This window comes from Paramormyrops kingsleyae, chromosome 22, assembly GCF_048594095.1.
Source record: "Paramormyrops kingsleyae isolate MSU_618 chromosome 22, PKINGS_0.4, whole genome shotgun sequence".
Lineage (NCBI taxonomy): Eukaryota > Metazoa > Chordata > Actinopteri > Osteoglossiformes > Mormyridae > Paramormyrops > Paramormyrops kingsleyae.
In genome coordinates, this window is record NC_132818.1 from 8,142,948 (window position 1) to 8,159,440 (window position 16,493).

Genomic DNA, 16,493 nt, shown 5'->3' on the forward strand with positions numbered 1-16,493 from the left:
ATGATTATTCTTTATGAATATAAAGAATATAGTCAAATATGCCCTGTTTATGTTAGTACAATATAAAAATTGCCGAAATAGAAGATGGACTTGGGACACTCCCCCCGACAAAATGGCATCTCAGGACCCTCCCAAGTGGGTTGGCATTTTCATCTTTCAATTTGAAGAAATACGGGTCCCACAGTAGATACAGTTTGCTGAGGGTGAGCTGATTTAGGCCCCCTGAATCCACCATGACATCCATATCCCTCCGAGAGCCCTGAGTACACCATCCAGGCAGGAGGTTCCCAGTATTCTTCTAAGTATGTGTCACTTAAAAATGACATTTTCCGCTATTGACTGTGCAGGTGCACAGCAAATGTGTGTCTGAACATACACAAGTTTCTCTTAACCTAACAGCTTTAACTGTGTCCCGCTAGGTGGACAGCAGATCATGTACAGCATGATGATTAATGCGCTCCCAGCCACGACACGATATTTTGCCGTAGTCATAATTTCCTTAAATTCTGGCGATCGGGTCCTTCCTCAAACATGCCACGAGCCGTCCCTCCGATCGGAATATTCCTGTGCCCTTTCTCAGACCCGTCACACTGCAGCCCTCACATGATCACGGAGGAAGCGGACGCCGGTTGCGGGCGCGGCTCTGTGCGGGTCTCGGTAGCGCGCGTGCGAGCGCACGCGGCGTCGCTCTGCACCGGCACAATTACGGATGACGCCACGCCGCGCGCAGCACCCGCAGTTCTCATACTGACCCTTATATCATTTTATTGCAACGATGTAATTATTGTTATTTCGTTGTTTTTAACGCGTTTCCAGATTTCATAATGGCTACAAGGGATTGTAATAACTGCAGTCGAAAAGATTCAGGTTGGTCTCATTTAATAATCGACGAATAAATCGAAGACGGTGATTTAAAATGATTGTGAATATATAATCGCGTAGCGTGTGATGCACTATTTCATGGATGGATGGATGGATGGTTGGATAATGTCATGAAACAGAAAACCGCAGTTAACGTTTGGATTGATCCCGTGTAAAATTATGTAAAATGATGCACGTACCGCCAGTCACTGTGCGCTTGGTTTCTAAGCCGTGTTGTGTTTTCGAGTAAGCACGCTAATGATTTAGCTTCCAAGATAACCCATCGATCCCAAAACCGCTGAAGCATAACTTTTAAAATTTAAATTATCTGGGACAGGTGGTAAGGTAATTAATGGTCACAGACTTGTTATTATTGTGCCATTTTTGGAAAGGAAAACACGGAGATCCTTTAAATTACAGTATGTGCCAGTCTGGGTATGTAATTAGCAGGCATGTGCAGCCTTTTACTTTTCTAATTCGTGACTAACATCGTCTAATGTTTTCAAATGTACGTTTACTTGTGTTCTCTCATTTATGAATGCAATGGCAGGCAGGTATAAAGCTTTTTAACATATGTATGAAATTTATGCAGACGTTTAGAATGCATGAGAACCTTACAGACATGAACGATCTAGAGGTTCATAAATACAGCTACACCTTTTTACCTATAGTTTCATAAAAATCTATCGGTCAGTCCCACTCATGTTATTTGGTGTTTCTCTGTGTTTTTCCTCGGAATAACAAGTGGTAGAATAGAACAAAGGCATTGTCTTTCGTCTGTGCTTGGTTTGTGCTTCGTTTGTGCTTCGTCTGTAATAACCCTGTCAGAGTTGAGAAACCGGTTTTCAAACGATACAGGATATATAAGACGTTGCGTTCGTTAAGTTTCTGCAATCATTAGTACAACCCACACTTCCGAGTCTCCTGAATTCTCTAATTCTGATTATATTCATTTTCAATACGGACGTATGATTAAAAAAAATTCGTAGTTACATCTGGCTGTTAGATATTCCTGGAGGTTCGAAGTGTGATATTCATATAGTAATTAAGTAACCGCGCATTGGCAGTGTATTAATAAATTGCATTTATTTGTGATGTGAAACGTTCCGTCTAATAATTCTTTTGAACAGTTCAAAACTCATGGATATTTGGGAGGGTTTTTCGTCACGTTGTCATGACTCATTTTGCCTCAGATGGTACAATTTGCGGGGAGAGATTGTGCAGCAAAGTGCTGACAGCATGTCTGAGAGAACCTATGCTGACTATGGTAAAGGATTAAAAGATATTTAAGCTTTCAGAATATCTTAAACGTTGAATGACATTACGTATTTCTTGGACCGTCCATGCAAGACTCTATACTAAACACAGCCGCCACATATCCATTGAAATAATATTTAAATATAAATATACATGATCATCCAACATGTTCATTGTCATTGGAAAATATATTAGATTTGTAACGGTCCCTAATAAATAGTCATCAAAATTCAGTTGACATCAGGTTTCCTTTAGGAATTTCATCACTTGTGTTCAGTTGATTTCTGCAACCTACTGCCAGCTGTGTGAGTGGGAGTCTCTGTACATGCTATCAGTCAGCGGATCACTCCATATTTGTGGCATTTTGGGTGTGAGGTCACCCTTATTTCTCTTGCTTTAGAGCAGGGGTCCCCAGTTATGGTTCCATCCACCACAGTCTGCAGACATCTCTGCTCGAGAATCTTAATCAGCCAATTACTTGGTTTAGGAGGCATGTTTGAACAGGAAAGTCTGCAAACTTTGTTGGATTCTGGTCCTCCAGGACTGAAATTGGGTGACGCTGTTTGAGAGCATTTGTAGCTAACTTTAGTTAAATGAGTTGTACTTGGCTTTGACCTCCCACCCCCCAGTTCCATCTGAGTTTGTTTCCCTTTTCATGCCAGCTGCTCTGTCGGAGTGGGACAAGTTGCTGACCCCAGTGCCGAGATATGGCTCCAGTGACCTCAGTTCTGAGGGCGATCGCCGCAGTGCGGCCCCGGAGCTGGAGGGGGAGGCAGCTGAGCTGCGCAGAAAGCTGAAGTACTTCTTCATGAGCCCCTGCGACAAGTACCACGCCAAGGGCCGCAAGCCTTTTAAGTTGGGCCTGCAGCTGCTCAAAATCATCATCGTCACCGTGCAGGTACCCGCTCAGCCCTCCAGATGGGACAGCGGGTGTTTCTCAATATTCATTCTTAACCATAGTCGTGTTAACAAAACCCATTTGATGTCATAGACCATTGGCAAAGACCAGTTCCAATACCAAGAACAGAGCTACAGAGGATGGTTAAAATTAGAGCCCGACCAATACAAATATTTGTTGGTTTTAAAACCAATATTCCGATATATCGGCCGATATATATATATATATATATATATATATATATATATATATATATATATATATTTTTTTTTTTTTTATTTCAGATACACGCAACAAAACATTAACAGATTTCCCTAACATTAGTTATTTGTAGTTATTTATGAGTTTTAACTAACATAATATGATAATGCATTTTAAATAGAAACTTGTTTCTTTTATTGTCACAACAGAACAGAGGAACATCAAAATATATTAAAGTTCTGATAAATAAAATGTATAAAAATACAAACTTAAGATACTGTATGAAACGTAAAGTCCTTTGAACAAAAACAACAACAACCAAATCAAAGTTACCAGTTTTAAAAGACTTGGTAAGCTTCATAAATATAACTTTGAATAGCACAAGCAATACAACTTTTTTGCACAAGCTACGTTTGATACTTTTTCTCTATGTCTAAATGTTCTCTCCTCGCAAATGTCTAACTTACATTTTACAATGCAGGGACTGTAACTAGAGATATGCTAGTTATAAATACAGTAATCATTACTTTATTTAGGCAGAATAAGTTCGTTGTAGTTTCCAAGCTCATTAATGTTAACGTTAGCGGTCTTCCACTGATAGTGGCATTAGCTAGCTTTGTGGTTAGCTAGTCTATGATGAGCCATAATTTAGCAATGGATAAAGTCATACTGCAAATTGTAAAACATACATTTTCAATATAACAGGCCAAGGAGAGATGATATGTCTCACTGCTATAACTGCCACGCTATTAAAGAAATACTTCAGTCTCATTGTCAAAAGTTAAAAGGACAGTCAGTCAACTACTGTACACTGTAACAACGTAACGTAATTACTAGCTAATTCCGCTTCACTCTCGGCTTATTTAACAGCAGCAAAACTGGACATGATAGTCACGAATTTTGTCATGCTTATTTGAGTTAAGAGAACTGATGGGGATGTTCTTTTAATTGTTATTCAAGCAATGTATGTCTCGTGACCAAATCACCATGAACACACTTCACCGATGACCTCACTCGCGGATAACTGGTTCTCTCTGCCCGACTCTGGCTGGATCAGCAGGTTGCAGGATGTGTGGCGCGTTATACACGAGTGTTGCCAACAGGGACGGTGTAGAGTGCCCTCTGGTGGACAAACTATACAACGCCAACACTCATGACATGGTTGAAGGGGTGTTTCGTCCGTTTTTATTTTATTTTTGAAATATTCATTTATCGGCCATTATAAACACCGATACCGATAGTTTGGAAAATGCCTAATATCGGCCGATAATATCGGCCTGCCGATAAATCGGTCGGGCTCTAGTTAAAATCCCCAGATGTTGTTCTTGCCCTGCCCTAAATATCAAGGATAAATTGCTTTCATCCTCGCCAAGTGGAACCAATCCCATGATTCTTTGCACTCCAAGTTCTTGGGCGAGTTCTCAAGTCCGTTCTTGCCAAGACTAAGTGTACGATCTTTGCGTTCTTATTATTGAGAAACACCCCTAGATTGGTCCACACCAAACAGTGGCAGATAGGAGCCAGACACCTGTCCAAGGTGTTCAAGTTGCATGTTTGCAAGTTCCAGGAATAAGCTTGGATCACCGGGGGGGCACGGTAACACAGGTGTCGCCTGTGGCCCTCTCTCTTCATTGGTGTCACCCAGTCCCTTCCGCTTTCCTCGCCACAGTTGGTTCTGTTTGGGCTCAGCAACCAGATGGTGGTCACCTTCAAGGAGGAGAACACAGCGGCCTTCAAGCACCTCTTCCTGAAAGATTATAGGCAGGGTGCGGACGGCGCGCTGGCCGTCTACACACAGCGCGACGTCTACAGCCACATCAACTTCACCATTGAACAGGTGCAGTCTTGATTTGCTCATTTCCTTAGCCTCAGTTTTCTTGGAATACCTACAATCTGTAAATGGTTCCTCAGAAGAGGATAATCAAGTCGCACATCTGTGCTTTAAAGTTTCCCCTCCTCACCTGACATCTGACCCTCACCCCCTCGCCTCTTCAGTACCTCGCTCTGCCCACGGCGACTGTGGAGCGCTATGCCTACGTGTACGGGACGGGCGTAAATGGCAGCGCCCTGTCCTTGTGCCAACAGTACTACAGGGAAGGCACCATCGACCCGGCCAACGACACCTTTGACATTGACCCCCATGTCTTAACTGGTACGTCCCATACTTCACATTGACCCCCACGTCATAACTGGTACATCCCATACTTCACATTGACCCCCACGTCATAACTGGTACATCCCATACTTCACATTGACCCCCACGTCATAACTGGTACATCCCATACTTCACATTGACCCCCACGTCATAACTGGTACATCCCATACTTCACATTGACCCCCACGTCATAACTGGTACATCCCATACATCTCATGGTCTCTTGTCCTTTGGGCTCATCATCAATCACAATAACGCCACCATCCGTCCGGCCCGCGAGGAGCTGATAGGCATATGTACATTTCATCTGGTAATGTGCTTCTTGCATAATGGAATTATTGGTGTGTATTACTGTGAATAAGGCCCAGCTTACACTTGGGTTGACTGTTTACTCTTGTGAGCTCTTTACACAAGTGGACGGCACTAAATACGAGTGTGAACAACCACCAAGACGCATCGTGATCCGCTCATCCAACCACTTCCCGAGGCGGTCTGGGACGCATTTCACCACATGTCTTTTGTAGTATAAATGCTAATGCGTCCTGATGCGTCCCTGACAAGGATGTCACAATAACGGTCGGCGGACAGCAACAAAACCCGAACAGAAGTGGTCAGCCGGACACCATGGCGACACTGGAGTAAACGAAGCATCTCAGCTGCCTGCTTATGATGCGATCGCCCAAGACGCATTTAAACGCCAGTTTAAACAGGACCTAAGACTCAGACTCCGACTCAGTCATTTAATATGTGATAAGTTTCTAAGAAATCACTGGAAAAACTCGGCTCGATTCAGCTGTAGTTTTATCGGATTAGCCAGTCAGACGCAGGGCAGCCTGCTGTTCCACATGCACCCCGTCACCCGTTAGTGTCTCTGCTGTCATTAGAATCGGCTTTAATTGCCGAGTACTTTGCATGCGCATGATCGTTATAGCATGCCGGCTGTCAGGGCTAACGAGATGTCTGCATCCAGAATAAACAAATTTGCATTTCTGCATTTTAACATCCACAATAAAAACAACATGTTAACTATCTACAGCACCTGCAAATAAATGATAGAGGGGAAATTTGGAACAGTGCTGAACTGCATCCAGCACCTTTTTTGAGTTCATCCTGAAAAGTAATTAGCACCTAGCTAGGTACACTGTGCATTGGCAATTTTCATTGCATGCTGTTAGCTTAGAATGCACAGAAGTTGGTCAGTATAATTAGCTCTTTCTAATTACATCTAGCTAATTAAGGAATATCATTGTTTTTTTTACCACACTGTTACATTTTGTGGCATTACCAGCAAAGACAAACTTTTTTTTTTTTAACATTTAATGTTTATTTTGGATCTTGGCTCGCTAGGTATGTTGGTAAAACAGGATTTTTCTGCTATTGTGGGCAGTAAAAAACATAGATTAGTGTCCTGCCCTTGGGACTTAAAAATAATTAGGATATTTCATGTCCATCTCTCTATCACAAGGTATAACATGGGCATAATGGGCATGTTGTCATGTTACGCAAACACAACATTAAAGTGGGCGCATTGTGATCGATTTACATGGGCTAAGATTCATTACTCTTGAGTTTTGATTGTGTATCACCCCTAAAAATGCAGTTTCATTAAATGCCTTACCGCACTTTACACAATTCACGCCAGTGTTTTTCCTCTTTCCCCTAATAGATCAAAAAGATCACCAACACTGAAATGCTTTCATCACTAAATCATCATTGTCGAGCAGCCAAATATGACCAGAACCTCCAAGCAAGGCTAGAACTCGTAAAGAACAAAGAATTTTACCTAAAAAAAAAAAAACAGAAAAAGATCCCAGAGAGGATTTATTTAACCTGTGTAGTTGTGACAGCAGATAAATTCTCCCATATTTGTATTGTTTCTGAAAATAACTATGCGTCTGTCAGTTTTATACTCAAAGACTTTCACTTGACTACCCTTGATTGGACTGGGCCTGGACTGTCTTTTGGTGGTGATGCTGAACCTCCTTTCATGGTCGTCAGCATCCATCTGCATTTTTCTCATCTGTGTCTCTCAGTACTTCATTACAAAAGACATTCTTTGGTGAGCTTCCTCATAGCCCATGTCTGTGCTCCGAAGCGTCATTACGAAAGGTTCGGTAATCTAGTTAAAAGCCGACATCCTTTCCTATTCTTAGAATATCATAAAAAACATACACATTAGTGAAGCTGCTTCCCAGATATGATTAGATTTGAGGCCTGTTTGACTGTCGAGGTTTTGAATCGTCTGTGTTTAAGCTTTCTGCACAGTTTCACTGTTTGTTGGCTTTTCTCCTTGTTGCTCTCAGACTGCGTTGGAGTGAACCCTCTAACTGTGCCTCCTGCTCCGGAATCAGACGACGCTGGTCTCCCATCTAGCAGCTACAAGAATTTCACCCTTAAGTTCCAAAAGTGAGAACCACACTCTTGTGCGCATGCCTCACCAGGCCCATACATTCTCCAGCTCTCACTATTGTAATTTCCATATTTGTGAGGTGTAATCACTATTTGTTCTCTCTTTAATCTTTGATTGCCTGACTCCTACATCCCTTTCATCCTCTCGCTGCAAGGCTTGTCAATGTCACCATCCAGTTTCAGCTGAAGGCCATTAACATCCAGACCATCATAAACAACGAGATCCCAGACTGCTACACCTTCACGATCACGGTGAGGGTGTCGTGGGTGCTGTGTTTGGGAGGTCCCGTCCCATTCCAGCATTTTCCGTAACGTCACGGGTGTTTGCAGTAATTGGTGTTACTCAGCGAGATGGCCACAGCTGCTGACCCCAGATCAGTATGTGTGATTAGTGCTCAGAGTGCATGCCTGTGTGCGAGTGTGATGTCTTTTCACTAGTGTTATCACTAACAGATATAGATTACTGTGTTCCCTGCTTGCTCACAGATAGTCCTGGACAATAAAGCTCACAGCGGCAGAGTGAAGGTCAGTCTGATCAACCAGGCCTCCATTCAGGAGTGTACGGACCCCAGTGTGTCGGGACATGGTGAGGGAGGGACTCTGCGGGTGGGTGGGCGGTCGGGGGTGCAGCACAGTAAATGGGGTGCAAGATGGTGTACCACAAAAAATAATAAAGACCACAAAAGTGTATGCTGAGAAAGATTTCAGAGGCTTATAACCATCTCTGGTTTCTTCAGTGTTTCCTCCCTTTACCTTTTGTCCTTTTGTCCTTCTCCTAACTCATCCACCCCTGATGTGATTATTGCCGCTGACCCCACCGGCGCCCCCTACCTCGACAGCGGAGAACTACATGCAGCTGACACTCGACATGCTGGTGTCCTTGGTCTGCTTGATGTCCCTCCTGCTGTGTGGACGCTCCATCCTGCGGGGGGTTCTGCTGCAACGGGTGAGAGAGCGAGGGAAGGGCAGAGAGCTGGGGGAACAGGGGGAGGAGGTGAGAGAACAGATGGGAAAGCAGGAGGAGAGAGGTGGGAACAGGGGGAGGAGAGAGGTGGAGAAGGTCAGGAAGACAAGTCGACATAGGAGGCACATCAGAGGTCAGGCTCAGAGCAGCGCTCACTCGCTTCTCCGTCTCCGTTCATCCCTCTCTCCGGTGTTCCCAGGAGTACGTGCGGTTCTCCCAGACCCGGCTGGGTCAGGGCGTCAGCTGGGCTGACAGGTCGGAGTTCATCAACGGCTGGTACATCCTACTCATCGTCAGCGACGTGCTCACCATCACCGGAAGCTTCATCAAGATGGGGATCGAGTCCAAGGTCAGCGCAGCGTCCGTCAGGCTCGGGGTTCCAGATCGCCTAGAACTTTACAGTGGCTGGCTGGACCACATGATGCCGTATGGGTGGGCAGGAACCAGCCGAGAACCTCCCACTGGCTCTCAATAGGCCAACAAGTGGGCGGGCAGCCAGGATACTCCGGGCAACTTAAGCTCCACTTAACTGGCACTGTTCCGCTTCCATGAGAGACCTTGGTGGGGACAGTTGCCTAATCTCCACTGCAGGTGGAGCCGTCACCCCTGGCAGGATGTCAGTCACAGCCTGTCTCTCCATCCCCCACAGAACCTCTCCTCGTATGATGTGTGCGGCATCCTGCTGGGCACCTCGACGCTCCTGGTTTGGGTGGGAGTTCTCCGATACCTGAGCTTCTTCCAGAAATACAACGTGAGTGATGGACATGTGCCAGCAGCGGGCGTGACTGTTAAAAGAAACTGTAGATAATCTTTTAAAGGGGCAGTGTTGAGCCTTAGAATAAATGGTAAAACTTCCCAATAATTACACCTTCATAATGCATTCTTTATGTATTCATAGAACATTCAGTGCACCTTCATAATGCATTTATAATGCATTCATAAAACATTCATAAGCAGCATGCAAGTTTAACTTAACATCCTAACATCCCTTAACAGCTTCAATATACATTAACATATTATACGTATACAAATGTAATGTTTCTTATTAATGTATACTAGCGCTGTTAAGGTATGTTAGGATGTTAAGTTATACTTGCATGCTGCTTATGAATGTTCTATGAATGCATTATGAAGGTCCACTGAATGTTTTATGAATGCATTATAAATGCATTATGAAGGTGCACTGATTGCCTGCTGGCCGTTCTCTCTCGCTCAGATCCTGATTGTCACCCTCCAAGCGGCCTTCCCCAGCGTGATCCGCTTCTGCTGCTGCGTGGCTGTCATCTACCTGGGCTACTGTTTCTGTGGCTGGATCGTTCTTGGGCCGTACCATGTCAAGGTGAGACCAGAGGGGGTGGCGTGGGAACTCTTATCAGTTCAGCGCCCCAGTACTAATGAAATCTTATGTATTACACCTTGGCTGGATTAAAGGTATGGATGGTGACAGAATGGAAAGAAAACACTATTGTCTTTGTTCCAAGATTTCAGATATAAATAATTTTAATAACACTTACCAGCCAGGCTTTCCAAACAGGCAAAACATAATCACAGACATAACAGTTAGTTATGCAATATTAAGTGTCATATCGGAAAATTATTAATTAACAAAAAGAAAGAAAAGCTCCCAGGTCAGTTATACAGGAAGGCGACGATCCGCCCCCCCTCCCAAGGAAGTCATAGTGGAAGCAGGGGCCACATCTGTTAGGGGTTCACGGGGCCGCGGATAGGGGCCACATCTGCTGGGGGTTCATGGGGGCTGCAGGCAGGGGCCATTCTAGAATTTGGTCCTTAGGGGGGCCCAGTATGGTTGTGACTCAGCACCCAGTACACTTGCAACTTTCTATCTGAAGAAATACGGGACGCCAGTTTTTCTGGGGGTTGATACTAAATATAGGATGCCTGAAACCCCCCTAAATCAGTTCTAGAATGACCTATGACCCCCAGACGTGGCAGACAGGATGTGCGAGCCACTACTGATACAGCTGCCCTTGACTGTCATGTTCTCAGTGTAAACACTAAATGCACTTAAATCATTTTCTTTATGATACAGTTAAGGTTCTCCTGAAAAGCTGATATATTATTTAGACTCCCAAATGGCTCTTCTACAGTGGCGACAGGTTCCATCAGTCTTCTGATCGATGAGACGCTTCAGTCCATCCTCAGGTTCTTATGAAGCCGTTTCCGCCCGCCCCCAGTTCCGCTCACTCTCCATGGTGTCCGAGTGCCTGTTCTCGCTGATCAACGGCGACGACATGTTCGTGACCTTCGCCGAGATGCAGGACAGCAGCACGCTGGTGTGGGTCTTCAGCCAGGTCTACCTCTACTCCTTCATCTCCCTCTTCATCTACATGGTGCTGTCGCTCTTCATCGCCCTCATCACCGGGGCCTACGACAGCATCACGGTACGCTGGGCCGAGAGACGGAATGCACTGTGGTTCTGCAGGCCGGGGCTTCGGTATGCCGGTTCGGAGAAATCTCAATCTGCCTGCTTTTTCACTTGGGTGACACAGAGTGCCTTGCAGTTCTTACCGATTTATGTCGTTACAGTATTTGTCATGTTAGGCACTTTGCACATCAAGATACTGTGCCAGTTAAAAGTCTGGACACATCTAATGAAAGTCATTTGTTTTTTTTAACGAGATGAGGACTCTGAGCACACCTCATGGCCAGGCAGTATATATTATCTTGTGAATAAGGACAGAGACTGAGTGCTGTGACAGATGACCTGGCCCCCACAACCCCCCCCCCCCCCCCCCGACCTAAACCCTATAGAGCTGGTTTGGGTTTTCAATCGAAGAGCAGGGTAGCCAACTTGTGCCCAGAACTTCTTCAGGCCTGTCAGAGAATCATTCCAGGTGGCTACATCTGAATGTTTGTTGAAGGAATGCCGAGAGTCTGTAATGCTGTCACCAAAGCCAAAGAGGGCTATTTTGAAGAGTCTTAAATTTGAGAAAATTTTGTGATGTTAGAAGCTTCTCTTGATCGTCACAGTATTTGATGCATTATTTCATTGCCTTGAGGCCTTTTACAATATGGTGAATAACATCGCTAATATAGGTCATTAAAAGCAGGTGTGTCAGACTTTTTGTCTGGAACTGTAATACAGAACCTGCTCTAGCACCTGAACCACTAACCCTGCATGGATGTAATGCTTCAGTTTGCTGTGCGTTGTATGTATGACCTTCTTGTCTGCGGGATGGAGGACATAGTCTGACTGAAAAGTAGGGTAGCAGAGAGAGATTGATGGCACAGGTAAGGAGGCAGGGGAGAAGGGGGTGGATTTTGGATTGATAAATGTGAAGAGATGGGCTTGGGAGGAGCTTAGAGGGCATGGGAGGAGCTTAGAGGGTATGGGAGGAGCTTAGAGGCTATGGGAGGAGCTTAGAAGAGGAACTGCGGGTGTCATGGAGCAGTTGGCTAACTTCCTGAATTTTTTGCAGCAACAAACCCAGGAACCCGAGCATGTCTCAGACATGCACGCTTTCATCGCAAAGTGCACTGACTCGCCAAGTTCTGGAAAGTTCCGCGGCCTGGAAACGTCGGGTTGCCCCCCCTTCTGCTGCTGCGACTGGTGAGAGGAAGGTCTCGCCTTGACTCCCTCTGTAACGCTTTGTTGTCCCGGCACCGTCTTGGAGAGACTCTTCGAGGACAGTGAGTTGACTTTGGATGTTCAGCGCCCTCTGCTGTCTGAATCACAGCATCACGATAAGCTGGGAGTTCATGCATATGACATTTCTCAGTTAAATTAATTTTATCTCTGTAACAGGCCTTAGGCAGAATAACTTAACGTCTCTATTTTTTTCCTTGGATGGTTTGCATGTCAACCAAACCTAAATCTAACTAGGTCAGCTTAGCTGAAACACCTTATAAAGGCATAATTTGGTAGTTCGTAAGTTTTTTATTTTATTTTAAATATTTTTTTTGTGGTATAACGTTAGGTATGTAGACAGTGATGTTCATGGATAAGGGAACAGATTTTTTATGGTGTCAGACTCAAAGCAACCTCATGGAATTTTGCAGAGCTGTCGATCACACTGTGTTTCCTCCTCCTATTGTTGAAGGGGGGGTGGTTTTTAAAAACAGGTCTTTTAGGGACTTACGCCAGTCATAGGTGCAGATTTTGAGGGGATCGAATTTGTCTTGCCCCCTGGCAGAATGTTACAGATCCTAATTTTTATTTCTGTCAATTTTTATGCTAATATTTGTTTGCGTAATTGTTGTGTTTTTGCTGTTTTTGCAATGAAAGCTTTACTCATAGCGTGACCAGTGTGGAGGTCTGATTCTCACCGCAGCGTGTCCTCATTACAAATCCAGCTTCACTTGCTAATTATCCATCACACACACACCTGTCTCAGAAAATTCTTACTTTAGTCTAAGAAAATAGCAAAGACTGTAGTTTTATTGATTGTTTTTTCCACTCCGTGAGACATTCTGCTTTCAGGGGGCTGTTTCAGCAACCAGGCACCTCCCAGGAAGCTCGACCCAGCCGAGATAGTGAACCCTGAGGGTCACTTTGCATTATTGATGCTGATTATCTCTGCAGTCCTTCAAGCTCACAGTAAGACCCACAAAGTAGCTGCTTCTGTGTGCCTGCAATCTAAGGTGAACTTCTGACTTGGACAGAAAACAATGCAATGAACACATGGATGTTGTGAAGGAAATTGGAAATTTCACATGTAATCTTGTTTTAAATGTTGAGAGAAGACAGGAATGAATACTCAAGTGCAGGGAGTGTTCTTCAGTTACTTGTTCGTTACCTTGTAGCTATCTTTGTTTTTTCAGTGCTGCGTTTTTATATGCTTGTTACAAGACACAAAAGCAATAAATTATTCATTTTAAATGTATACATTTTATGCCTCAATAAAGCAACCTTGCATTTTGATTTTTGGGCCTTTTGGGTCCTGTGAATTAATGAATGAATGGAATTTACACCTCAGTGTTGGGTTGATCTCTGTTTTGAGGTTGAATGTTTGCCCCTTTTAAAGCATAGTCATTGATTCTCCTGAGTAATAATGGCTGCTTACCTTTCCTGAATAGTAGTTATTCGTAACACAGCACATTTTTTATTACAGGCATATAAAATTTCGACAGTTGATCATATTCATACTGCTGTGCTGCACTGGCACTCCTCTTAATCATTTGCTGCATCGCTCTCTCGCTTGGATATCTGCAGCCACTGAAGTGCTTGTACACTTAAGGTAACATCAGCTTTGATAAGCATTTAAACCTTAATGGAGCAGCCCGTAGGTTGTTTTATCTAAGGTGGCTTATGTTTTATTGACGAGAAAATTTACAAAGAAGAAAGACTCGTTAATGGCAGTCGGCAATTTCCCCCCCCCCAGTCGTTATGATTCTAGCGTCCGCTAGAGGGCGCTTTTATTCTCAAGGAAATGAAAGCGATGTTCTCCAGAATTAGTGGGAGGGGGAAGTGGAAGATGCGAGTAAAAGAAAACAGGAGACAATAGTGGCGTAAATTCACATGCAGATATATGTATTAAATATACAGAGACAGTATTCATACAATTAGATGTATATAGAAACACATTTAGCCATTATGATGGTGTCTTCAGATTAGAACATAGAACTTTACAAAACAGACTGGGGGAAAAAAAATCTTACACCTTCAATACTGACACTTTTTTAACATTCAGACACACGTGTGCACAACACTAACCCTAAGCTTTCTCAGACAAATGGAGGTAATATGGACAGTTTTTATTTAGTGAGTCTTCCCTGACTGCTCCAAGAGCTGCGGTCCAGTTCGCCTCTCAAGCCGGCAGATCACTTACATAAGGCAGCACAAGAACCATAAGGCAGCACAAGAACCATAAGGCAGCACAAGAACCATACGCCACTGCCATGTGAGGTGCCGGAATATTCCACAGAGACTCGCTCTGTTTTCTGTGAGCCTTGGGCCTGTACATTGACTGGTTAAATTGACATGTCGTATTTTGTGAGATAAGGCTCAGTATCAGAGGCTAACATCAGCGAGTCCTGCCTCTGTGCGACACGAACGTTGGATCTTTTTGTTAACAGCTTCCGTCTCTGCATCAGTAACCAGGGATGGGGGGGAGGGGGGTGTTGGGGCGGGAGGGGGGTGTTGGGGCAGAGCACAAAGAGTCTAATAACTGGGTGGTCTGAGTGGCAGATTTGTCCGGCCCCTTCCTGCTTCCACTCGCTGAGCTGTTTTGGACCCAAATTTCCTCTCATTGTTATGTCTTGCATGCCCCCATGCCAAGACATTCAGCGCCTTCCATGACGTCCTACTCCTGTTCCACCTAAATGCAGGTCTCTGAGTCTGTAAGTCTCTGCACGAGTCTCTCTGCGTCCGTGGGTCTTTGTGTGCCTGTGAGCGTCTGTTTACATGGGTGTCTGTGTGTATACGAGAGCACCTGTGTGTATCAGTGTGTCTGCGAGTGACTGCACAAGTGTCACTGGCCGAGACCGTTCAGGGGTCCGTGTCCGTGTGGGTCTGCATGCATGCACACATCCACGTGTGCTCTCCCGTGTTTATGCGCTGTCTGTCTTCCCCTGCTTCTGCTCTTCTCCCTGTTTATGTGTTACGCCGGTGCACCTCTGACCCCCCCAGAGGAACAAAGCACTTCAGATGGGCAGGCCAGGTTTTATGTTTTTATTCTTTTAGACTAGGAACCACACGAATGCCATCACTAAACAATGCAGCCGCGGATCAGAAGCCGGAGACTGGGGAAGCCGCACCCACATCTCTCCCCACCCCCCCCCCCCCAAGCCTGGCATGCAGTCGCAGGAGAACACAGAGCTTATCACGCTCTGCAACCTGTGTTCCCCCCGAGACCTTCGCTTATCCACCCAGGAACATCAACACATCATGATGAAACAATACTGTCACGCTCTATCCTTACAAAATGTCCATTTCTGTCTGTCCTAGAGGATGATGGGTAAGTTGGTGATGTGAGGGGGGGGGGGACCCTACATTTGTGCTGCCTTTCTGATACCATTAGCTAACTTTAAAATGTATCAAATTTTTTCTCCAATGAAGCCGGATGGGTCTGGTCTGTGTCAGTGCCCAGTGCTAACGCCCAGCGCTAACGCCCAGCGCTAACGGCTGCTGATAAGGGTGGCAGGCCGCTGGCACCATGTGCCGCTTCAACAGTGATGCCTGTCTGGATTCGAGCCCAAAGCGATTAGCGACAAGACGTGCAAAACGCTGCAGCCAGACACATGCAAAAACAAAGGCGGCGAGACTGAGACTGAGACTGTGCTTGTGCCTTTTTCACTAACACACCCGCAGCCAGCCCACCCCCCACGTGGCCCTCTCCAATTCTCCCTTTTTGATTTTCTCATGTTCTTCCATACTTTCTTAATACGTCCTTGCGGCCCCCTCCTCTCTGCCCAGTCTACAGACAGACTTATCGACTTAAAGAGGCGACTTACAGTAAATACAGTGTGCCACTGTCGTCTGTCTCATCAGCTCCCTTCCTATCTTTCTGACTAACTTGCCTGCTGAGTCCCCCTCTCCATCTTTTCTTTTTATTTCATTCTGTCTAGACTGGGAGAACCAAACATCTGCGGGGTACAGACTTACCCCACTGTCATCCCCACATTAATGTACCAAGATGCTGACTGGAGCTCATCCACCTACACAGGAAAGAATGATGTTGTGTTGCAATTAATCAAGATAAAAAAAAAACGAGGCGTATAATTCTGTAATAATTCATTACAAATGTTTCAGTTATGTTAAATTAACTGAAGGGGGGAAAAAACTGGTG

At 44.9% G+C, this 16,493-nt stretch overlaps 1 protein-coding gene across 2 annotated transcripts; it reads left to right on the forward strand.

The window, feature by feature from the left end:
* The first annotated feature begins 639 nt into the window (after positions 1–639).
* Positions 640–13,636, forward strand: LOC111856354 (mucolipin-1-like). Of its 2 annotated transcripts, XM_023836252.2 has the most exons (13): positions 641–867; positions 2,781–3,016; positions 4,887–5,054; positions 5,213–5,369; positions 7,676–7,778; positions 7,937–8,033; positions 8,268–8,367; positions 8,621–8,727; positions 8,945–9,094; positions 9,395–9,496; positions 9,962–10,084; positions 10,941–11,147; positions 12,186–13,636. In XM_023836252.2, the coding sequence occupies exons 1-13, from the start codon at positions 825–827 to the stop codon at positions 12,318–12,320; spliced, it is 1,728 nt and encodes a 575-aa protein (XP_023692020.2). In that variant the 5' UTR covers positions 641–824; the 3' UTR covers positions 12,321–13,636. The 2 variants fall into 2 exon arrangements, with proteins under 2 accessions (XP_023692021.1, XP_023692020.2); XM_023836253.2 differs by lacking the exon at positions 2,781–3,016 and having other exon boundaries at positions 640–867.
* The last annotated feature ends 2,857 nt before the right edge of the window (positions 13,637–16,493 follow it).

Coding starts and splice junctions, on each gene's coding strand:
- LOC111856354 (XM_023836252.2), top strand. CDS start 825: ATGGCTACAAGGGATTGTAATAACTGCAGTCGAAAAGATTCAG. Junction 8,368..8,620: donor CCCCAGTGTGTCGGGACATG/GTGAGGGAGGGA, acceptor CTACCTCGACAG/CGGAGAACTACATGCAGCTG. Junction 11,148..12,185: donor GGGCCTACGACAGCATCACG/GTACGCTGGGCC, acceptor AATTTTTTGCAG/CAACAAACCCAGGAACCCGA.